Source organism: Somniosus microcephalus, chromosome 2 (genome assembly GCF_052327205.1).
Source record: "Somniosus microcephalus isolate GS21.2 chromosome 2, FLI_Smic_1.0, whole genome shotgun sequence".
NCBI classification, from domain to species: domain Eukaryota; kingdom Metazoa; phylum Chordata; class Chondrichthyes; order Squaliformes; family Somniosidae; genus Somniosus; species Somniosus microcephalus.
This window is the reverse complement of record NC_140988.1, coordinates 183,232,357-183,258,069: the sequence shown is the minus strand read 5'-3', so window position 1 is coordinate 183,258,069 and position 25,713 is coordinate 183,232,357. Positions and strand designations below refer to the sequence as shown.

General features: G+C 45.1%; 1 protein-coding gene across 1 annotated transcript in view; it reads left to right on the top strand.

The window, feature by feature from the left end:
- The first annotated feature begins 286 nt into the window (after nucleotides 1–286).
- ppargc1a (peroxisome proliferator-activated receptor gamma, coactivator 1 alpha) overlaps nucleotides 287–25,713 on the top strand; it is a 476,227-nt gene continuing 450,800 nt past the window's right edge. The window contains exon 1 of the mRNA XM_085967770.1: nucleotides 287–426. Coding sequence (XP_085823896.1) covers nucleotides 343–426 — 84 coding nt within the window. The 5' untranslated portion in view covers nucleotides 287–342. The remainder of the gene's footprint in view (nucleotides 427–25,713) is intronic.

The following is a 25,713-nucleotide window of genomic DNA, read 5'->3' as shown; positions in this document are numbered from 1 at the left end:
GTAACCTTAGCCTGTAAGGTAACAGGAAATTCATATGACAAAAAAACTTTCAGTCATGACACAGGGAAAGGAAACCCAAGGTGCAGGCATGAGTCTACAAGCAAGTTATAGAGAAGCCTGGCATCTGACCCGATGTTTGATAGTTGCTGACGTTGTGGTGGTTCTGGTAAGAAAGGTGACCCTCGGTGCCACTCCATGACACCATCCCCATAGGTCAGCGTTGCAGCATGCCTGCAAGGAGTTGAACCTGTCAGTGAGCTGCTGCTGAGGAAAGACACACAGAAAGAATCAGCACTCGGTGACAAGACCAGCTGGTGCACTGTGCACTGTGTGAATCCAGCAATGGAGGTAGGACGTATAACAGGGAATGAGCAGCAGAAAGAAGAAGTGTGGATCAACAGACTAATAAAGAAGGCTGTCTGGCAGGTCAGTAGCATTAAATAGGAGCACAATGACAATGTATGGGAAATAGAACACTGCAACACATGGAATTGTTTAGCCAGCAAATTGTTGCAGTATTTACATAGTTCATACTTTGCAATATTAACATTTAATGCAAAACCCATTTTTCAACTATGAGATTATAGCTCTGGCACAGAAGGTAAACAGAGATTTAATCTGAGGCTTGTTTTAGCTTAGGTTCAATTTGTAGAACAGAGTATGTCTATTCTAGGGACTGAGGTATTTCAAGAATCACATAACGTAGTGCTGTATGCATTCTGCATTAGAGATAGCAAAAATGACATAAATTATGACTTGTAGGGATTACAGTGGTGCTGTAGGAATCTTAAAAAATGACTGAATACAGTTAGGTTTGCAAATTGTTTTACTACGTCTGACATCAGTCTTTAAAAAGCTTTTTCCATTAATGAACTTTACAGAATAAACTGTTATACTTTATTAAGGGTAATTTTTTGAATTTGCCTTGTTGGTGAGGAACCTTGCCTGTTGAGAGCGTATATTGGAAATTCCAGTGCATGCTGTGCACAATTTTCATACCATTTAAACTGTATTGGGAACAGTAGCATAGTGGTTATGTTACTGGACTAGTAATCCAGGAGGCCTGGACTAATGACTAATGACTCCAGAGACCATGGGGGCGATTTTCCCAGCCCCGAGGAGGCGGGTTTGGAGGTGGGACAGTTGGCAAAATGGCAAAAACCGAGGGCGGGTTCGGAACCCGCCGCCGCGCAATTTTGCCGGTGGCGGGTTTGATGGGTGCGATTCGGTCCCGCCTCCATCAGTCGGGAGAGGTAGTTTAGACCCTTAAATTGTAGTTAAGGGCCTCTATAATCCTATTTTGACAGGCCTTCGTTATTTCACCACATTTTCAGCGTGTTGCACAACCCCCCTAAACCACGCCAGCTAATCCTGGCGGGTTGACAAGTGGGTGGACTCACAGCTGCAGCTCCACCATTAAAACAGAGCATTCATCAGGGAGCATTTGCAGGTGGCAGAACTTTTGTTCCAGCACTTTTAGCAGGCCTACCGAAGTCGGAGGTGCTGCAGCTTCTATCTCTCAACTGTGGGACCTCCTTGGAAGACCCTCCCCACTTGGACTGAGCGCTTCCCCAACGGAGGTATCTACCAGTAGCATGGGAACCATTTATATCCTTTCACCATGGACCTCAGGTTCGGATGAGGAGCAGCCATGGCAGCAGCAGAACCAGGCAGCTCAGCAGCAACAGCAGCAGGAGCGCCAACCTCCTGCTCACCCACCTGATGCTGCACAGGGCAGAAGACGCCAACGCATAGAAGCACGTCATGCAAGGAATACACTCATCCTGGACAGATTTGCTTAGGTTGCATATTGTGGCACATGTGCTTGGCTCCTTCTTAACACATGATAGACAATGGACATGACTCTCTGGCCTCCTTTCACTCTGACTACCAACCTGACCACGCAAGTGTCGCGGAGACTGCAATGTGCATAAGCCAAAATAACAGATGCCATCACGCCAACAGTTTGCCATCACCTAATTTTAATACATTCCCACAGGGATGGCATTTCAACAATAAACAGAAACAATCACCCAATCTGCACACAGATCTGGAGGTTATATTCCTTGCCAGCTGGACCCACACAGCCCAGATGAGGGGAGGAGCACCTCTCTGCTAGCTCTCACCCCCTCAACCAGCATACCCAGCACCTCATCCGAGAACCTCGGGGAGGCCCTTGCCTTGGAGCTGGCCATTCTTCAAGGAGATAACAGCTTGGAGGTGGTGCAGCATCGACCAAAAACCAGTGGAATGAGCCAAGGTGGCAAGCAGCCCTTAAATGAAACTGGATAAGTGACGTCAGCAGAGACGAGTTTCAGTCCCAAAACACTAATTGGCCCAGGGGAACCCACACCTCTGAAATCAACGGGCCAATTAGGGGAAAATTGCAAATCTTTCCCACCTCTCAGTGGAGGCGGCTTTGGAACCCACTCAAACCGAAACCTGCCTCTAACCCATCTCCATTGGGAAAATCACTGCCATGAGTTCAAATCCCACCATGGCAGTTGGTGAATTTAAATTCAGTTAATAAATTAATCTGGAATAAAAAGCTAGTATCAGTAATGGTGACCGTGAAACTACCATATTGTCGTAAAAACCCATCTGGTTCACTAAAGTCCTTTAATGTCTGGCCTACACGTGACTCCAGACTCACCCCAGCAATGTGGCAAGCCACTCAGTTAAGGACAATTAGGGATGGGCAATAAATGCTGGCCTTGCCAGTGACGCCCACAACCTGTGAATAAATTTTTAAAAATGGCTGGAAAATCGTGCGTACCACATATTCAAATTTCTGCTATGTGCTGTCTATGGGTGAGGCTTCCCGCCAGTAGCGAGAAGTCATAAAATTATCCTAATGAGTTAACATTTCCGAAAAATTAAAAACAAAATGAAGAAAATAATGTATTTAAGAGAATCAAAACTTATTTGTTATTGAGTCAAGATGTTGCAAGCCAACATTAAATTTTTATTTATGCTTTCTTTTTGAATAGCTGAGGGAGGTTGTTTAAAAAAAACATGGCCCTGAATTTCATTGGACTTTCCGTTGTACTTCCGACAAAGTTACGGTGGCACAGCGGCAGAAAGTCCGAGGAAATTCAGGGCCATACATATTTCTGCATGAAAGCCTACATTAGGTCTGAATTTAGGTAATCTTTATAAACAGATGGTTTCCTAATGTAAGTTCAAATCAGATTAGTTTTATTGTGTGTGTTCCTAGGGCTATAATGAGAGATGCCCTGTCATATGCTGCTACAATATGTTAAAGAGTACAACACTGACTTACTGCATAATATTGTTTTACTGTGCTTTGTTATAACCATGCTAAGTTAAGGAAGGCACAATTCTTTCTGCTTAGTTAGAATATAAATGTACTAATTTTGCCCAGCAAGAAAAATAGCACCCATGATTTCCTTTGACAGGATGTAGTCATTGTTAAAGTGAATGTCAATACAAAACATGGCATAAAAATTGAAATTTTGGTCATCTGATCATGCTAGCCAGGTAGCCAGCATAAGGAGATGTGTTCTTGTAGAGTTGAAATATATCAGTGTATTTTTTTGACTGACATAATATGGTCATTATAAAGGATGGCATTTAGACATGCTTCATTGTACGTCATGCTGGAAAGATGTGTTTTCTTCAAAGTTGTCATAGTAGTGCTGATAATTTGCGAGTTACCTACAAGGTTGTAATGTAAGCTTCAACTCATTCTATAGGAGACAAAAGGCTGGATTTTCCACTCCCGGATGGGAGCCAGATCTACTGGTGTAAAGTGGGTGTAATGGAGTGGAAATTGGGTGGAACTTCTGATCTGGCTAAACTATCTCTTTGCATCAGAAGTGCCTACCTCAAACAGATAGAAGGTCCATTTTAATATTCATTTGGAGGCAGGGACATCCTGTACAACATTTCCCTACATTTGGGAATGCAGAGCATCAGCCCCGATTTTAACCCCTCACATCTGATGAAAATAGGATTTATGAGCGGTTAAAATTGGGGCAGTGTCCTTACTTCCATGCTCGCGCTGATCCGATGCATGCCATCATTTTTACTCCTGGGTTTCGGAAGGTGTGTGAGGCAGGCAGATAAGGGCCTTGTAAATGCTCAAAAGTCGGGGTCTGTTGACGTCATTCAAACCACAAACCTATTTTAACTCAAGGCCATGTGAATCGTACACAATACAGACTGTGTCCAGGCACACTGCCGTGGATCGGACCTAGCCCAGGTAAGTGCATTTTAAATTTTTTGAAAGGTTTCCTTGTGGGATAGGCCCTCTTTGGGCCCCACCTGCCACGGGCTTCCTTTCCCTTTCCTGCGACTGTAATCACCTGGGATCCTCTTCACAATTACCTTTGGGGGACCTTCTCCTTGGGTCCCCGGCGGTGGCTGCCGCGTGTTTTCCCACTCCTGTCTACCAGGTATCACGTCATCTCCCCCAGGGTTGGGCGTGAGTCATTCTTGGGATACTGTAATGAGACCTAAGAGTTAAAATGATTTGGGCTTCATGCTGGATAGTTGGGGCAATCCTGCCACTTGCCCCGCCAGACCCATGTTCGCCTCTCGCCCCAGGTTATTGTTTCCAAAGAACACCCATGTGAAATGGTCAACAAAATTGCTGGGGATTCAGTTGTTCCAATAGCGGATTTAAAAAATACAAGTCAGTAAATTGCAATCTTTCAGCTGGAGCTCTGGTTCTGAATTCTCAGTTGACGTCCAGTGGAATACACACAACCAGTGGATGTGGGCGGCTCCCCCTCATCGTATGGGTTGTGGGAGCCTATAAAACCCTCCCACCATATGGGACTAACCATCCTATCAGCTGATATAAACACGATTATGGCCATGGAGGGAGCCTTTCAGACTGTTAATGAGCTTCCTTCCATTACTTCACACTATTCTCCAAGGGAGGAGTGTGAATGTATGAAAAGAACAACAGCCTGCACCTGCAGACTGAGGTAATCTGACCTCACTTTGGCAAACAATTCAAGCCTACAAGGGCTCCTTTGCCCAAAGGAAGCTGGAATACCTGATGAACCATAACCTTAGATGGTTCTGCCTAAACATACTATCACAGTATACGACATGCTTTCAATGACACAATATGAAAGAAAGAGTGCCAGGATAATCACTTGCAGCCTGCAGCTGCCATTCAGCAAAATGGATGCCCCATCCAGTGACAGGTTCAACCAGCTGTGGCCTAAAACGTCCTTGCAGGCATGCTGCAATGCTGACCAATGGAAATGGTGTCAGCAAGTCACCAAGTGCCACCTTACTTATATTAGAATTTTAGAGTATTTCTATTCTTTCTCAGAATATGGATGATGCCGAGAACATTTATTGTGCAAAGCTAGTTGCCCTGAGTAAATGGTAGTTGGACCTTCTCCTTAAAACATTGACAACACTTGTGGTGATGTTGCTCCCAAAATGGCTTTAGGTAGGAGATTTCAGGCTCTTGACCCAATGACGATGAAGGAACAGTGATATATGTCCAAGTCAGGATGGTGTGTGACCTGGAAGGGAAGTTAGAGGTGGTGGTAGTGTCCTTCTCAGTGGCAGAAGCTGTGGGGCTGAGAGGTTTTGTTGAAGTAAGTTTGGTGAGTTGCTGCAGTGCATCATGTAGATTGTGTGTACTGCAGTCACAGTGAACTGGTGGTGGAGTGAATGGATCTTGAGTCCAATAGCAGGGGTGCTGATCAAGCTTACTCCTTTGTCCTGGATAGTGTCAAGCTTCTTGAGTGTTATTGCAGTTATAGCCATCCAAGTGAGTGATTAGTCTTCCATCACACTCCTGACTTGAGCCTTGTAAATGTTGGAGAGACTTTGAGGGGGTCAGGAGGTGAACCACTTGTTGCAGAGAACACAGACTCTGCCTGTTCTTGTAGGTGTTGATATGGCTAGTCCATAGAATTATATAGAAATCACAACACACACACAGCCATTTGGCCCAACCAGTCCAGGTTGGTGTTTATCTTACACTTGAGCTGTAATTCTAATCCGTATGCCTGTCCTGCTCCCAAATGCTTTGATCCCCCTCTTCCTTCAGCCACTGAAAGGTTGACACGATCTCTGCTTCGATCACTAACTCTGGTTGGCATTCCACAGCTTCATAACACGCTATGTTACAAATGTTCCTCTGCTCTCAGACCTAAATCTCTTACACAAATGCAGGTGGATCTGTTTTACTAAAAGGGTGGCAAGTATGTGGAACAGATTATGGGCAGAGGTGGTGGAACAAGATACCTTAATGGGTTTCAAGAAGGAACTAGACAGGTTCTTGTCAACAAATGGGATTTAGGGTTATTAGAAATGCAGCAAGGGAAACTGCGGATAGGTGAGTTAGATGGACCGAAGAGCTTCTCTTGCCTGAAACTGTTATTATGTTACTAGACCCCATAACCACTGGAAACCATCTGTTTCTATCTACTTCAGTGAAGCTTATAAGCCAGTGGTTATCTCCAATATGCTGATGATAGGGGCTTTGATGGTGGTGGCTGACGTAAGAAAACTACTAGGCACTTGGTCTGAGTATTAAACAAGGCATTAATCAACTGTTTTTCAACATGGAGATCTAGTTGTGTCCTTCACTAGTTCCTGTTAAAGAATGTCCTGAGCAAGCTGGGCTCATGCCCGAGTATTTATACTCTCCCTGGACAGCGCCACCAGCAGGCCACCCAGTATTATTACATAAGTCATTTTCACATGAATGACAAGATTCATGTCAGTGGCGCTATTGAAGGTTAGAGGGATGTGGTTGGGCTTTCATTACCTGGCACCTATAAAAGAAAGACTTGTATTTATATAGTGTCTTTCATGACCACCGGGTGTTCCAAAGCACTTTACCAGCCAATGAAGTACTTTTTGAAGTGTAGTCACTGTTGTAATGTAGGAAATGTGATGGCAAATTTGTGCACAGCAAGCTCCCACAAACAGCTTGTGATAATGACCAGATAATCTGTTTTAGTGATGTTGATTGAGGGATAAATATTGGCCAGGACACCTCTCCTGCTCTTCTTCGAAATAGTGCTCTGGGATCTTTTACGTCCACCTGAGAAAGCAGATGGGCCTCGGTTTAATGTCACATTCCTCAGTACTGCACTGGAGTGTCAGCCTAGATTTTTGTACTCTAGTCTCTGGAGTGGGACTTGAACCCATGACTTTTCTGACCCAGAGGCAAGGGTGCTACCTCCTGAGCCACTGGCTGACACTTATGGCCAAAGCCTGAATGTTATCCAAGTAAGCTGCCATAGACTGCTTTATTATTGAAGGAGACCACCTACGGCCCAAGCACCCAAGTTCCTACCCCAATGCGGGCCAAGAACGGAGAGGTACTCAAGGACAGAGAGGCAGTCAGTGCCCAGAGAGGCAGTCAGTGCCCACTGGAAGGAGCACTTCGAAGATCTCCTTAACCGAGACTCTGTCTTCGACGCGAGTGTCCTCAACTCCATCCCGCAGCATGCTATCCGCCACCACCTCAGCACAACCCCAGCCAGGCATGAGGTTGAAAAGGCCATCCGACAACTGAAGAACAACAAGGCCTCAGGAGCAGACGGAATCCCCGCTGAGGCACTAAAGTATGGCGGAGAAGCACTATTGGCGTGAATACATGAACTCATTTCTCTTATTTGGAAGGAGGAGAGCATGCCAGGAGATCTCAGACACGCCGTAATCATGACCATCTTCAACAAAGGTGACAAGTCCGATTGCGGCAATTACAGAGGAGTTTCCTTGCCGGCTGCCACAGGGAAAGTCATCGCAAGAATCCTCCTCAATTGCCTTCTCCCAGTGGCCGAAGAGCTCCTCCCAGAGTCACAATGCAGATTCCGCCCACTAAGGGGCACATGGACATGATCTTCACTGCGCGTCAACTACAAGAGAAATGCAGGGAACAGCACCAACCACTGTACATGGCCTTCTTTGACGTCACAAAGGCCTTTGACACTGTCAACCTTGAGGGATTATGGAGTGTCCTCCTCAAATTCGGCTGCCCTCAAAAGTTTGTCACCATCCTCTGCCTGCTTCACGACGACAGGCAAGCCGTGATCCTGACCAACGGATCCACCACAGACCCAATTCACGTACGGACCGGGGTCAAGCAAGACTGCCATCGCACCAACGCTCTTCTCGATCTTCCTTGCTGCAATGCTCCATCTCACCCTCAGTAAGCTCCCCGCTGGAGTGGAGCTAATCTACAAAACAAACGGTAAACTGTTCAACCTCCATCACCTCCAGTCCGGATCCAAGGTTGTCCCATCCTCTGTCATCGAATTACAGTATGCAGACGACGCTTTCGTCTGTGCACACTCGGAGGTTGAACTCCAATCCATCGTCAACGCCTTCACCGAAGCGTACGAGAGCATGGGCCTTACACTAAACATCCGTAAGACAAAGGTCCTCTACCAAACTGCCCCCGCTACACAGTACTGCCCCCGATTATCAAAATCCACGACGAGGCCTTGGACAACGTGGACCACTTTCCAATACTCGGGAGCCTACTGTCAACAAAGGCAGACGGCGATGATGAAGTCCAACACCATCTTCAGTGTGCCAGTGCAGCCTTTGGTCGCCTGAGGAAGAGAGTGTTTGAAGACCAGGACCTCAAACCCGGCACTAAGCTCATGGTTTACAGAGCAGTAGTGATAACCGCCCTCCTGTATGCTTCAGAGACATGGACCATGTACAGCAGCCACCTCAAAGCACTGGAGAGGTACCACCAATGCTGCCTCCGCAAGATCCTGCAAATCCATTGGCAGGATAGGCGCACCAATGTCAGTGCTCTCGCTCAGGCCAACATCCCCAGCATCGAAGCTCTGACCATGCTCGATCAGCTCCGATGGACGGGCCACATCGTCTGCATGCCCGATACGAGACTCCCAAAACAGGCGCTCTACTCGGAGCTCTGACACGGCAAGAGAGCCCCAGGTGGGCAGCGGAAACGCTTCAAGGACACCCTCAAAGCTCCTTGAAAAAGTGCAATGTCTCCACCAACACCTGGGAATCCCTGGCCCAAGACCGCACAAAGTGGAGGAGAAGCATCCGGGAAGGCGCCGAACACCTCAAGTCTCTTTGCCGGGAGCAAGCAGAAGCCAAGCGCAAACAGTGGAAGGAACACACGTCAACCCAAGCACCCCACCCACCCGCCCCTTCAACCACCGTCTGCCCCACCTGTGACAGAGACTGTAGGTCCCGCATTGCATTCATCAGTCACCTGAGAACTCATTTTTAGTGTGGAAGCAAGTCATCCTCGGTTCCAAGGGACTGCCTAAGAGAGAGAGAGATTGAAGGAGTTGTGAATAAAGCTGAACATATTGGAATCATCAGAAGACAGCCCCATTTCTCACCTTAAGCTGGAGGGAAGGTCACTGATAAAGCAGCTGAAGATGGTTGGCCCAAGAAATTTGTCTTTAGGATCATCTGCAGGAATGTCCTGAGATTCTGATGATTAACTTCCTTCAACCATGACTATTTTCCTTTTTGTCAAGTATGTCTCCAATGCCTGGACAGTTTTTCCCTTGATCCCCACTGACCTCAGTTTTGCTAGGGCCCCTTTTTGCGTAACTCAGTTAAATATTGCCATGATATTAAGGTAGAGCTACTTAACTCTCTTCTGGCTTTCAGCTATTTTGCTCATGTCCAGATCAATGCTATGATAAGGTTTGGAGCTGAGCAATTCTGGTGGAATCTGAACTGAGCCTGATGGAGCAGGTTATTGGTGAGTAGGTTCTGTTTTGATAGTACTATTGATGACTCCTTCCATAATTTTACTGATGATTGGGAAGAGGCTGATAGGACAGTAATTGACTAGGTTAGATTTATCCTGTATTTTTGTGGCTGGAACATACCCGGAGAATTTTGCACATTGTTGCATAGAGGCTAGTGTCATAGCTGCACTGGAATAGATTAGCTGGGGTGTTCTTTTTCTCATGTCTTTAATCAGGACAGAACCTGCTGAGTCACACACTATAGGAACTACCTGCATACCAATAGAGTTGTGTAAATTTTTGTTTAGAATTAGCACTGAACAGCATTTTTGAGAACCAATATGGTACTGCCTCCAGAATGCAATGTTCTCAAAGCATAGAACATTATCAGGGATTAATGCCTGCGCAGCAGCCAATCAGATCTCACACATTGATAACTATCTAATAATATCACATTAACGAACATCCTATTTGCCTAGTTTTTAGGCCTATGAATTTTAAATAAATATAGCCTGTGCTTTATTCTCACCAGTGTAGGTTGAAGAGCAGCTTCTTTCTGAAGCAGTTCTGCAATATGTTGGGCTCCAGGTGCTCTGAAATCTGGCACGTGTATCTTGTAGGGCAGATTTCAGAAGACCACTTGCAACATAGGGATTTACAGTTGTTTAAAAGTTGAAATTATGACTAATTTTATGGTTTCAGACACCAGGTAGGTACTTACAGGCCATCAGTGCTAAAATGGCAGGCTGAGTGCTCAGCCCATTTACGACCAGAAAATAATAAGTTACCCTGCAGAAGTAGTGCCGAACGTAGTTCTTTATGTTTACTCATAGTGACATTGTGCCACTAGTGGTAATGAGACAATCACCTCTTGCGGTGGTACTCCATGCTGGTAGAGTCATTTGTATTGCACAATTGTTATCGAGGCTAGGGGCAGCACTGTTATATAATTACAGCATTGGACTAGATCTTGCTGGGAAAATAACGATGTGTAAAAGGCGCACAGCATTATTAAAGCAGAAATCGCCCAGCAAGTTTAGGGGATTAAGAGATACGCCGTGAGTTGGGAATCTCCAGAACCTGCTGCTGATGTATGCCGCTCCGCAGTTTGCTTCGCACAAACGACAGCTTTTAAAAACCTGCTGGATTTTCACATTAATTGCCCATTAAACTCGCCGCAGAAATTTAAGTCTATTAATTAAGAGCATAAGTACCCTTTTAACAATGTGATAATTGTTAATGTAATGCCAATCAACCTCTTTGGCCCAGAAATGGTTCAATCTCAAAGCTGCATGTAGTCAATTGTTGTTAGAGATTTTTAAAAATGTCCATTTTTTCTTACTTTTCCTTTCCAGTTTTTCTTTCCCTCTCTATTTCTCTTTCTGTATCTGATTTGATTCTAATTCCCCCACTCTAATTCACTCTCCTTCTCTATCATTTCTCAATCCTTAACTCTCATTGGTTAAGGAGATACACTGTTGCTCGCGCCGTTCACTGAGGTCCCAGATGCCCCGTTGCCTTCACCACACCTTTATCAGCTCACACTTCCAGCAAGTTATGACGCAAAAAATTTCAAGCTGAAGGGTGCAGAAAAATGTCTAACTAATGGCATGTGCAGCGAGATGCCCCGCTTCAGCAAGATCTGGCCCAATATATTTGCATTTTTCTAACACCACTCACACTTGCACTTTTTTGAACCACTCCTGCTAAAAGTGAGGGAGGGGGGATGCAAAAGAACTTTAAACTTTAGCTGTACTGAGCTAGCAATGTTCTATCATACACTAACTTCAAAAGCCATTGATGTATGCTGTGGAGAAAAGATGCCATGTAGAAGTAAGAAGGGAGTCAAGAGAAATAGAAATATAGGAAGATAGGAACAGGAGTGGACCATTCAGCCTCTCAAGACTGTTCCACCATGCAATTAGATCGTGGCCAAACAGTACTTCAACTCCAGCACATTTCACACTTCATCTAGAGCCATTGTTTCTTTACCTGTCCTATTACTATCTCGTCTCACCATGAACATTTCTTAATGTCTCTTCTTTCATCCCCTCCCCCATTTCCCAGCCCCCAAACTGCCTTTCAATCTGTCATTTCCTGCCTTTTTTCTCAGTTCTGTAGAAGGGTTTCGACCCGAAACATTGACTCTGTTTCTCTCTCCACGGATGTTGCTGAGTTTTTCCAGCGTTTTCTGTTGTTATTTCGGATTTCCAGCATCCGCAGTATTTTGCTATCGTACTTCAACTCCATTTACCCACCTTTGCTTCATTTCCCTTGATACCCTTACCTAATAAAAAAATGTATCAATCTCAGTCGCGAAAATTTCAGTTGACTCAGCATCCACAGCCTTTTGGGGGAGTGAGTTACAGATTTCCCCTACATTTTGTGTGAAAAATTGCTTCCTGATTTCACTCCTAAATAGTTTGGCCTAATTTTGAGATCATGTCTTCTTGTTCTGAATTCTGCCACCAGAGAATTTAGACTCTCTGTATCTACCCTCTGGAATTACTTTGTCATTTCAAACACCTCGATTAGATTGATAGCAAAATACTGCGGATACTGGAAATCCGAAATAACAACAGAAGAAGCTGGAAAAGCTCAGCAGGCCAGGCAACATCCGTGGAGAGAGAAATAGAGTCAACGTTTCAGGTCGAAACCCTTCTTCAGAACTGAGATTAGATCACCTCTCAACCTTCTAAACTCAAGAGAATACAAACCAAGTTTATGCAACCTGTCCTCATAATAACATAATAACCATGGAAATAGACAGAATGAAAAATAATGAAGTAGAATCATTAACTCAACTAATGGAGATAAGTTAAAAAATGAGAGTAATAGAGAACTAATGAGGCAAACAAAAAAGGAGATGTTCCTATAAAACAATAAAGCATAAGAGCTAGCAATGAAAATAATTAACGATGCAAAAGAGACAAATGTTAAAAGAGTGAGTTAAGTAAATAAATAAATTATAGATCTGCTGAATTTAATATCTACTTAAAGGAAATGTATGAGAGAGTACTCTCAACATTAAACTACTTCCCCACCATCTGGGTAAAGTTAAAAAATGAGGTGATATTTGCAATATTAGCATTCTTTTCGCTGCTCATGAAGATCTACCATTTTGGATGCTAACACTCAACAGAGAGCCATTCAGTTAACATCAGCTATGGGGCTGTCAGCAAGCAGGTCCATTGGAAAACCTACAGATTGGTACACTCTATGATCTTAAGTAAGAACTTACCTTTATACAGCATGTTACCACATCTCTCAGAAACACTTCACAAAACACCACAAATGAATTGCTTTCTAAAGAAAAAGAAAGACTTGCATTTATATAGCACCTTTTTCAACCTCAGTACGTCTCAAAGCGTTTACAGCCAATGAAGTACAGGGCAGTTATGTAGGCAAACACAGCAGCTATTTTGCACACAGCAAGCTCCCACAACATAAGAACATAAGAAATAGGAGCAGGAGTAGGCTAATCGGCCCCTCGAGCCTGCTCCACCATTCAATAAGATCATGGCTGATCTGATCCTAACCTCAAATCTTCTATCACTCTCCATCCACCCGAGCCCATGTGATCTCCCGGGAGAGGCGAAAAACCAGATAAAAGACCCAATGGCCAATTTGGGAGAAAAAAATCTGGGAAATTCCTCTCCGACCCATCTAGGCGATCGAAACTCGTCCAGGAGATCACTCTGTCCCTATATTTCCTACAGTACTTACCTTCTGTAAAGGCGATCTCCACCCCAGCCAGGAACAGGAATAAAACCATCTCCTGAAATCTAACACAGAATTAGAACACAGTAGGAGCAGAACCAGGCTACACGGCCCCTGGGCCCACTCCACTACCCACAGGGCCATGACCATTCCGAACCTAGACTCATGTCCAATTTCCTGCCCGCTCCCCGTAACCCTTAATTCCCTTTACTTCTAGGAAACTATCTAATTCTGTTTTAAATTTATTTAATGATGTAGCTTCCACAGCTTTCTGGGGCAGCAAATTCCACAAACCTACAACCCTCTGAGTGAAGAAGTTTCTCCTCATCTCAGTTTTGAAAGAGCAGTCCCTTATTCTAAGATTATGCCCCCTAGTTCTAGTTTCACCCATCATTGGGAACATCCTCACCGCATCCACCCGATCAAGCCCCTTCACAATCTTATATGTTTCAATAAGATCGCCTCTCATTCTTCTGAACTCCAATGAGTAGAGTCCCAATCTACTCAACCTCTCCTCATATGACCACCCCCTCATCCCCGGGATTAACCGGGTGAACCTTCTTTCTACTGACTCGAGAGCAAGTATGTCTTTTCTCAAGTATGGACACCAGAACTGTATGCAGTATTCCAGGTGCGGTCTTACCAATACCTTGTACAACTGCAGCAATACCTCCCTGTTTTTATATTCTATCCCCCTAGCAATAAAAGCCAACATTCCATTGGCCTTCTTGATCACTTGCTGCACCTGCATACTAACTTTTTGAGTTTCGTGCACCAGGACCCCCAGATCCCTTTGTACTACAGCACTTTCCAGTTTCTTGCCATTAAGATAATAACTTGCTCTATGATTTTTCCTGCCAAAGTGCATAACCTCACACTTTCCAGTATTGTATTCCATCTGCCAAATCTCTGCCCACTTACTTAGCCTGTCTATGTCCCTTTGCAGGTTTTTTATGTCCTCCTCACTCACTACTTTCCGTCCCATCTTTGTATCATCTGCAAACTTTGATATGTTACACTCGGTCCCCTCCTCCAAATCGTTAATATAGATTGTAAAGAGTTGGGGACCCAGCACTGACCCCTGCGGAACACCACTAGTTACTTGTTGCCAATCTGAGAATGAACCATTTATCCCAACTCTCTGCTTTCTGTTAGAGAGCCAATCCTCCACCCACGCCAGAATATTACCCCCAATCCCATGATTTTTTATCTTGAGCAATAATCTTTTGTGTGGCACCTTGTCAAATGCCTTTTGGAAGTCTAAATACACTACGTCCACTGGTTCCCCTTTATCCACCCTGTATGTTACTTCCTCAAAAAACTCAAGCAAATTTGTCAAACATGACTTCCCCTTCATGAAACCATGCTGAGTTTGTCCTATTAAATTATGTTTATCCAAATGTCCCGTTACTGGCTCCTTAATAATGGACTCTTAACTTTTTACCAACCACAGATGTTAGGCTAACAAGTCTATAGTTTCCAGCCTTCTGCCTACTACCCTTTTTAAATAAGGGTGTTACATTAGCAGTTTTCCAATCTGCCGGGACCTTTGCTGAGTCCAGGGAGTTTTGGAAAATTATTACCAATGCATCCACAATCCCTACCGCCACTTCCCTCAAGACCCTAGGATGCAAGCCATCAGGTCCAGGGGATTTATCCGCCTTGAGTCCCATTATTTTACCAAGTACCACTTCTTTAGTGATTTTAATCGTATTTAGCTCCTCCCCCCCTAGGGCCCCCTGTTTGTCCAGTGTTGGGATATTCTTAGCGTTCTCTACCGTAAAGACTGATACAAAATAATTGTTCAGCGTTTTTGCCATCTCCATGTTTCCCACCATTAATTTCCCGGTCTCATCCTCTAAGGGACCAACATTTACTTTAGCCACCCTTTTTCTTTTTATATAACTATGGAAACTTTTGCTGTCTTTTTAAATATTTTTTGCTAATTTACTTTCATAATCTATCTTCCCTTTCTTAATCAATCTTTTAGTTATTTTTTGCTGTCTTTTAAAGACTTCCCAATCTTCTATCCTCCCACTAGATTTGGCTACCTTATATGCCCTTGTTTTTAGTCGGATACTATGCTTAATTACTTTACTTAGCCACGGATGGCTATCTTTTCTTTTACACCCTTTTTACCTCAGTGGAATATATATTTTTTGGAAGTTGTAAAATAACTCCTTAAATGTACACCACTGATCAAGTACCGTCTTACCCTTTAATCTATTTTCCCAGTCCACTCTAATCAATTCCGCTCTCATACCTTCATGGTCTCCTTTATTCAAGCTCAGCATGCTTAATACTCCGTCCAACAGAGTTACAACTGTTCGGAGGCCTATAGACTACACCCACTAGTGTTTTTTTCCCCTTATTATTCCTTATCTCCACCCAAACTGTTTCACTATCCTGCTCCTTTGACCCAATATCATTTCTCTGTATTATAGTGATTCCTTCCTTTATTAACATAGCCACCCCACCTCCCCTCCCTTCCTGCCTGTCCTTCCTGATTGTTAAATAACCTGGTATGTTTAATTCCCAGTCATGGTCACCCTGCAGCCATGTTTCTGTAATGGCCACAAGATCATACCCATATGTCGTTATTTGTGCCATTAACTCATTCATTTTGTTATGAATGCTACGTGCATTCAGATAAAGAAATTTCAAATATGTTTTGTAACACTTAGTTCCTGTTTTTTCCCCTTTTAGTACTTTTTACTCCATACCTTCTGTCCCTTCCTGACACGTTCTGTTTTTTAATTTCCCCACTGCTATCTAAGTCTATGACCTTCTCTGTTGTCATTTCTATTATTTGCTCTCCAGAAACCTCCCACCCACTAATTAGTTTAAAGCCCTCTCTACAGCCTTAGTTATATGATTCGCCAGGACTCTCGTCCCAGCACTGGCCAAGTGGAGTCCGTCCCAACGGAACAGCTCCCTCCTGCCCCAGTACTGGTGCCAGTGTCCCAAGAAGCGAAACCCATTTCTCCCACACCAGTCTTTGAGCCACGCATTTAACTCTTTAATTTTATTTATCCTAGCCAAATTCGCTCGTGGCTCAGGTAATAACCCAGAGATTATTACCCTTGAGGTTCTGTTTTTTAATTTGACCCCTAGCTGCTCATACTCCTTTAACAGAACCGGCTTCCTAGTCCTATCTACATCATTTGTACCAACATGGACCACGACAACTGGATCCTCCCCCTCCCACTCCAAGTTTCTTTCCAGCCCAGAAGAGATGTCCTTAACCCGGGCACCGGGCAGGCAACACAGCCTTCGGGACTCCCGCTCTTGACTGCAGAGAACCCTATCTATCCCCCTAATGATACTATCCCCTACCACTACAAAATTTCTTTTTACTCCCTCCACTTGAATGGCCCCCTGTACCACGGTGCTGTGGCCAGTTTGCTCATCCTCCCTGCAGTCCCTGCTCCCGCCCTCACAGGGAGTAAGAACCTCGATCCTGCTTGACAAGAGCAAGAGCTGCGTCTCCTTTAACACTACATCCTGGATCCCTGTACCTTCCTCACTCGTAGTCACACCGTCCTGTCCCTGACCACAGACTACATCTGCAGTAATTAATTTCATAGGTGTGACCACCTCCTGCAACATAGAGTCCAGGAACTTCTCCCCCTCCCTGATGTGTCGCAGTGTCTGAAGCTCGGTCTCAAGCTCTTTAACATGGAGGTTGAGTTCCTCTAGCAGCAAACACTTATCGCAAATGTAATCACCGTGAGCCTCAATGGGGTCCACCAGCTCCCACATTTCGCAGCAGTGACACATCAGCAGTTCACCCATATCTATGTAATTAATTAAATTTATTATTATTAGTTATGAAGACCCTCTGCCCCGATATAGATGATACTATTACACCACTATTCAATAGGAATTACCAACTTAAAGGAATAAAAGAGAAGGAAGAAAACCAACCAACCAGCTGATCACCAACCTCCTCCTTGAATACTGTCTGTGGGGCCTGTTTGGTTGACTCATCTCGCTGCTCCGCTTCCGCAGTGCTGTCTAAGCCTGGGAGTGGGGAACAAAACAGAACAAAAACACACCCTCACCTCCCACTTGCCCGAACTCTCCCTCTTACCAAACTCGAGCAGCACTCAATGCACAGCACTCCGTGCACAAGCACTAGTCCCGCCCCTTTTATACCCGGATTCTACTTCCGGTTCAAACTCCCCAACAGTTTAATATACACTTAAAAATTAAACACACTTCAAATAATTAACTTTTTAACACACTAAAATTCACAAAATACACTTAAATGACTTTTCTCCCTCTTACCAAACTCTAGCAGCACTCAATGCACGGCACTCCGTGTAATGGGATGAATGACCAGTTAATCTATTTTGTTGCCATGTGGAAGAATGGTGGCTGGGACACCAGGAAAAATCCCTGCTTTTCTTCGAATGTGCTGTGGGAGTGTTAACCCCCCACTGGACCACCAGCACAGGCAGATAAGCCCTTGGTTTAATAGCTCATCTGAAGGGCTGTACCTTCAACAATGCAGAACTCCCTCACTGCTCTGAAGTATCAGTTCAGAATATGTGTTCAAGTCCTACACCTGGAGACAAGAGTACTATCACTGAACCAGACTGCTAATGTGATGTCTGAAATGGGAAAATACAGCATCGGCAGAGCATACAGCCAATATGTAATAATTACTATTAAAATTGGGAAGAAAATAAGTGAATAAATTGAAAAGAAATATTAAAAAATGAGGAATTAAAAACAACATTGAAGAAATTGCCAACTCTTTTATTAAAATAAAAAAAAATTCAAGACAATTAAAATTTAAAGACAGCAAAGATAAACAAACATGTCACTTTAATCACGCACTCTTAATAAAAGCTTCCTTGATATTCAGTTGAAGATGTCACCAGGGAAAAGCATTTCAAATGTTGACAGGAAAATGAACCTTACCTCCATTCCTTCCCCCAGGCTCAGTTGGCAATCTAGCATCCTGCAAAGTGCCCACTGCCAGTTTGTCATGAAATTGTGACATTTTTGGTAATGCATGATATCCACACCTCCTACATATGTAACTAGATTTGAAACACTTATGAGCTGAAGCACTGATTTACAGGAACTAAACCATTGATAGTCATAGTCTGTGTAACTTATGCGCACTGCAGATGTGAGTGATATATACTGGCAGTGACACATGGTTTATTTTCTGTAAACTAATCAATATCCAATGTGTATTCTATTTACAAACCATGTACAGTGTGCTACAAGTATTTTTTCAATTCAATAGCTTATTAACTTTTTGAGTTGAAAGTTCTGTGACTAATGGTGCAGCAGAGGAGGGAACAACACACAGTAGACCAGAGCTGGAAGAATGGAGGGTGTGTGCTGCAGCACAGGGTTGGAGTAAATTGGAGCATCGCCATGGAGGATTTGAAAATGGGAACGAGATTTTAAAATCATTGCACTGAGGAATGGGAAACCAATGGAAGTTGGTAAGATTAGGGGTGATAACTGTACAGGACTTACTATGAGAAGTGTCCTGGCGAATCGAATAATAGGGCTTTAAACTAAATAGTGGGTGGGAGGGGTCAGGTGAGGGGAAATTTAGAAAGTTAAAGAGTAAGGACAAGGCAATAGTGCAGGGTAGCGATAGGGGTAATGATAACCAGAGTGTGACAGGAAGGGACAGGGCGTACAAACATAAGAGTGTACCATCAAATAGGGTCAGAGTAGGGAAAAATTAAAAAAAGACAAACTTGAAGGCTCTTTATCTGAATGCATGCAGTATTCATAACAAGATAGATGAATTGATGGCACAATTAGAAATAAATGGGTATGATCTGATAGCCATGGTTGCAAGGTGACCAAGGCTGGGAACTGAATATTCAGGGGTATTTGACATTTCGGAAGAATAGGCAGAAAGGAAAAGGAGGTGGGGTAGCTCTGATAATAAAGGATGAGATCAGTACAGTAGTGAGAAATTATCTTGGCTCAGAAGATCAAGATGTAGAACCATTTTGGGTGGAGATAAGAAGTAGAAAGGGAAAAAACTCACTGGTGGGAGTAATCTATAGGCCCCCTAATAGTAGCTACACTATAAGACAAAGTATAAATCAAAAAATAATTGGGGCTTGTAAGAAAGGTACTGCAATAATCATGGACAATTTTAATCTTCATATCAATTAGACAAATCAAATTGGCAATGGTAGCCTTGAGGACGAGTTCATCGAGTATTTTGGGACAGTTTCTTAGAACAATACATAGTAGAACCGACCAGGGAACAGGCTATTTTAGATCTAATAATGTGTAATGAGACAGGATTAATTAATGATCTCATAGTAAAGGATCCCCTGGGGAAGAGTGATCATAACATGATAGAATTTCATATTCAGTTTAAGGATGAAAAACTTGGGTCTGAAACTAGTGTCTTTAACTGAAATAAAGGCAATTACAAAGGTATGAAGTCAGAGTTGGCTAACGTGGACTGTGAAAATAGATTAAATGGTAAGACGGTAGATAAGCAGTGGCAGACATTTAAGGAGATATTTCATAACTCTCAACAAAGATATATTCCAGTAAGAAAGAAAGACTCTATGAGAAGAATGAACCATCCGTGGCTAACTAAAGAAGTTAAGGATGGTGTCAAATTGAAAGAAAAGGCATGCAATGTTGTGAAGATTAGTGGTAGGCCAGAAGATTGGGAAATTTTTAGAAACCAGCAAAGGATGACTAAAAAAATTATAAAGATGGAGAAAATAGATTATGAGAGTAAACTAGTAAGAAATGTACAAACAGACAGTAAGAGCTTCTATAAGTATATAAAAAGGAAGAGAGTAGCTAAAGTAAATGTTGGTCCCTTAGAGGATGAGACTGGGGAATTAATAATGGGAAACAAGGAAATGGCAGAGACTTTGAACAAATATTTTGTATCTGTCTTCATGATAGAAGACACTAAAAGCATCCCAATGATAGTAGACACTCAGGAGGCAAAAGGGATGGAGGAACTTAAAACAATCACTATCACTAGAGAAAAAATACTAGGCAAACTAATGGGACTAAAGGCTGACAAGTCCCCTTGACCTGATGGCCTGCATCCTAGGGTCTTAAAAGAAGTGGCTGCAGAGATAATGGATACTTTGGTTGTGATCTTCCAAAATTCCCTAGATTCTGGAGAGGTCCCAGTGGATTGGAAAACTGCAAATGTTTTTCATGGTGGTGCGTTCATGCGCCATTGCCTCCACAAAAGCACTGCTCATGTTAGACATGGACTTCTCCATCCTCTCCACACTTGCAGTCTGGAGACAAAACCTGCCAAAGACTCCTGTACTTGTTCCTGGAGTTCCAGCTCCACTCTCTTTCTGGATGGACCCGGAGGCACAGGGTCCACATGCAGCTGAGCAGAGCTGGGAGCGCCCTGCGGCCTCCGACGAGGACTCTCCACTGCTGTCCCTGTCTCCACCATCTGCTGATGCTCACTTGTGAGCTGTGATACACCAGGTGACAATACTACTCTGTCTCCCGAAGGTTCCACCGAGGTGTACGTTTCTGCGCTGGTGCCGGGTGTGCTTAATTCTGCTGACGCTGCGCCCTCAGAGGTTGCAGGTTCCTCTGAGGAGTCTTCTGGCTCCGGCTCTTCCTCCTGGACAGTGGGGAGGGGAGCTGTCGATGAACCTCTTTCGGTTCTGCTGCACAACGATCTGGAGCTTACCCCCTGTACCAGTTGCAGCCACACAGCTTTGGTCTGCTGGGGAGATTTTTTCCTCCCAGAGGAAGGAAAGAGCACCTCCTTTTGAGCTCTGGCTCCCTCCACCAGAGCATGGAGGCAGTCATCATCGAAGCGAGATGAGGCCTTGGGCCTTAAGCTAGACATTTCAGGAGTATCCAACAATTAGCAAAGTAGTCACTCTGGAAGTACAGAGGTAAAAATGAACCAAGGCTGCTTGGAGCCTTTAAAAGCAGCTGGATAAATGATGTCAGTGGAGGCGAGTTTCAGACCCAAAAGACTAATTGGGCCAGGGGAGCACACATGCAGGGAATCAATTGCCCAATTAGGACAAAATCACAAATTTATCCCGCCTGACAGCGGAGGCGAGAGCAGGACCCGCCGACCACCTGACCTGCACCAAACCCGCCTCCATTAGTAAAATCACGGCCAAAGAGTCTGCAAAGGGATATGGATAGGTTAAGTGAATGGGCAAAAATTTGGCAGATGGAGCATAATGTGGGAAAATGTGAGGTTATCCGCTTTGTTAGGAAGAATAGAAAAGCAAAATATTATTTAAATGGAGAGAGACTACAGAATTCTGCGGTACAGAAGGATCTGGGTGTCCTCGTACATGAAACACAAAAACTTAGCATGCAGGTACAGCAAGTAATTGGGAAGGCAAATGGAATGTTGGCCTTTATTGCTAGGAGGATGGAGTATGAAAGTAGGGAAGTCTTGCTGCAACGTTGGTGAGACCACACCTGGAGTATTGCATACAGTTTTGGTCACCTTATTGAAGGAGAGATATACTTGCATTGGAGGCAGTTCAGCGAAGGTTCACTAGGTTGATTCCTGAGATGAAAGGGTTGTCTTATGAGGAAAGGTTGAGCAGGTTGGGCCTATACTCATTGGAGTTTAGAAGAATGAGAGGGGATCTTATTGAAACATATAAGATACTGAGGGGGCTTGACAGGGTAGATGCAGAGAGGATGTTTCCCCTCGTGGGGGAATCTAGAACTAGGGGGTATAGTTTCAGAATAAAGGGTCGCCCAATTAAGATGGCGATGAGGAGGAATTTCTTCACTGAGGGTCGTGAACCTTTGGAATTCTCTATCCCAGAGAGCTGTGGAGGCGGAGTCGGTGAATATATGCAAGGCTGAGATAGACAGATATTTGAGCTAGAGGGGAGTCGAGGGTTATGGGGTTATGGGGACCAGGCAGGAAAGTGGAGTTGAGGCCAAGATCAGATCAGCCATGATCTTATTGAATGGCACAGCAGGCTCGAGGGGCCGAATGGCCTACTCCTTGCTCCTATTTCTTAAGTTATGTTCTTATGTTCTAAGAGCTCTGAATGAGTTGGAGTTTATGTAGAGTGGAGTTTAGGAGGCGGCAAAAATAATGTTGAAGAAATCAATCCTTGAGTGATAAAGGTATAGCTGAGTGTTTGAGTGGCAATGGGGCTGAGATAGGTATGTAGGTAAGCAATGCTTCAGACGTGGAAATAAATGTCTGTATATATGGATTTAACTCCCCATGCATAGCGATCACACTTGGTGATGGACAGAGTGTGCGGTTTGAAAGTCAGGTCAGGGTTGAAAAGGATACTGAGGTTACACACCATCAGGTTCAGCCTGACTGAGCCACTTGGAAGGAGGATCTTATCAGCAAATAGATATCATTCTATTTGGCTCCTGCCATAAACTTCACACCTCAGTTTTGCTGCCCCTTCATTGCGCTATACAGGTATTGGCTTGAGAGTGGCACCTGTATTATAATTTGCCCAGCTAGATCACCTTACTCAACAGGGCACTGTCATGTAGGGTTACTTGGGTCCAAGTGGGAATAATCCCAACTTACAGTGGCAGGTTGGTCCCACAACTGTTTTGTTGCCTCCGAGTTTTTATAGTAAGAGACATTTCAGAAGGACTGGAAAAGATTATGGAAGGGGTGTGGGAAGGAGCAGCTAGTCATCGTGGTCCACATGGGAGCCAATGATATAGAAATTTAAATGTCTAAAGTCCTCCATAAGGGATTTATAAGATTAACAAGCAGACTCGGGACCAGGGCTTCAACAGTGATAATCTCCAGATTTATTCCCCCAGCTACATGCTAGAATAGCGAATGAGAGGACGATTAAGCAGCTCACCACATGGATAAAGAGGTGCGGCTCAATTTTAATAGAGAAGGCGGTTTGGGGGCGTGGGGTTTCCGAGGCAGTCAGGAAACCCGAGAGAACGGTTTCCCGCAGGCCCTGCTGACTTTAACGGCAGGGCCTGATTTGAATTGGACGCCTCTGTTTCCCACCCGCAGCCAGCCAGATTGAGAGGCTGGCTGGCTGGCTCCGGCGGGTATGCCTGGGACATGAGGCCGCACAGAGGAGGGAGGGAGGGAGGGAGGGATTGTGTGGGGGTCGTGCCGGGAGAAGATCGGTGGGGGGAGATTTCAAAGAGAGTCATGGGCCGGGGGAAGGTCGATGAGGCTCCGAAGAGAGTCAGGGGCCGGGAGAAGATCGGGGGTGAGGGGCCTGGAGAAGATCGGGGGTGGGGGTCCAGTGTTGATTGGGAGCCGGGAGAAGAACGGGGAGGGAGGTCCGAAGAGAGTCGCGGGCCAGGAGAAGATTGAGGGGTTGGAGGCTGGGAGAAGGTTAGGGTGGGGTTCCGAAGTGGATCGGGGGCTGGGTGAAGATTGGGGGGGATGTCTGAAGAGAGTCATGGGCCGGAGGAGGATGGGATGGGGGGTCCCAAGAGAATCGGGGGCCGGAGGAGCTGTACGGGGAGGGCTGGAGGAGAAGGGGGATCGGAAGCCTGGTGGGGGGAGGCCTTGTGGAGGGATCAGAGGTCTGGGGGTTGTGGGGCGGGGGGTGGACTGGTGGCCTGTGGGGGAATCGGAGTCGGGGTGCGGGGGGGGGGATTTGTGGACTGAAGGGGAGAATCGGAGGCTTCGTAGGGTGATCCGAGGCCTGTGGGGGGAGAAAGCCTTGGGGGATGATCAGAGTCCTGGGGAGGAGGTCTCCGATCACGAGGGGTGGGTTAGGCAGGGACCCTGCATCCAGGAGGTAGGTGTAAAGGCACTTACCTCCTGGATGCAGCAGTCCTCTCCTTGCTTTAGCTGACGAGTTTTATGAGGTGTGCAAAACTCAACCAACTACAGTTAAACACAAAATGGAGGTTAAAGAAGAGGCTTCCAGCCTCATTATAATATTTAAATTGGATGCCCGCCCCCGTCCTGCCTTCCATCCTGCCTCCATTAAAACCAGAAGTGGATGGGTTTGAGGTGGGTTCAGGTCGGGATTCTGATTTTTAACTACCCCCATGCCCCCAACCCAGCCTTTTCTTTTAGGTTAAAATTCCCCCTGTGGTGTCAGGAACAAGATTTCCATTTTGTGAGCCATTCGTACCAGTTCGGGGCTATGCCTCACGGATGAGCTACATCTGAACAAGAAGGGAGCTATTGTACTGGCAAATGGATAAATAGGAAAATGAAGATTCAGTTAAATTAGAAAGAAAGGGGCAGGAAAAATAAAAATAATAACAATCAGAAAGAGCAAGTAGAGGAGGTAGAAATAGATAAGGCTAATAAACAAATAAAAAGTAATTTAGCAAATGAGGTAGCATGCAGAAAGTATAAAATGGAGTAGAGGAATGGAAATCAATCGACCAGTTACAAGCAAGGAATAGACTGAGATAAGGCAACAAGATGTTAGCTTGGACAAAAATAATCAATGAGAAATGAGTAGCATTAAGTACGAATAAAAATGATAAAGTGCATGTATTGCATTGCTCACAGTATGGGAAATAAACTGGTGGAATTGGAAGCAACTATGTTAGAGGAAGATATAGATTTAATAGCACTAACAGAAACTTGGCTGAAAACTAGGCATGAGTAGAAAATAAACATATTGGCCTAGAAATTTGGTTTTGGCTTAGCCAGGGCTTTAGCGCCGGAAGTTAGTGCCGGCGCTAAGTCCCCTGCGCGCGCCAAAAATTCAGTGGCGCCGCGCCCAAACGGCTGCCGGCGCTACTGAAGGGTCTTTGCGGCGGTACATCGGCGCTAACTGCCGTTTCGCGCCGCAATTCCGGCGCTGCGGCACCCGATGCGGTGCGGCAGGCTGGGGACGTGCAGGCCTCCTCCTCCCGTTAAGGAGGAGCTGCCTGCACCCGGCCGCGGCCCGCGCAAATCAGCTTAAAAATGAGCCCGGCACCTCGGACAAGTGCCGGGCTTGCATCTGTTCCGGGGGGGGCGGGGGGAGAAGTCCGGGGAGGGAGCTGCGGGCAGGCGGCCGGCGGGAAAGTGGCCGGCCGCCGCGGGGCCTTTAATGCGCCGGCGCAAACTGGAGTAAGGCACCTCTGCCAGAACGTTGCTTGCGGCTGCCACGGGCGAGGCGGCCGCAACTCAATTTCGGAGTTCGGGCGGGTTACCACGGCAACCGGGACGCTGCGCACACCGATGACGTCATCGGTGCCGGCGCAGCGCTACCGGTGCAACGCCGATTTAGGGCCCCAGGGAATTTTTAAACTGGCCATAACTCTGGCGCTAGTCCCTCTAGCGCCTCAAAAGCGACGCTAAGGCAACTGAATTTCTAGGCCATTGTGTTATAATATTTTTAGAGGGAAC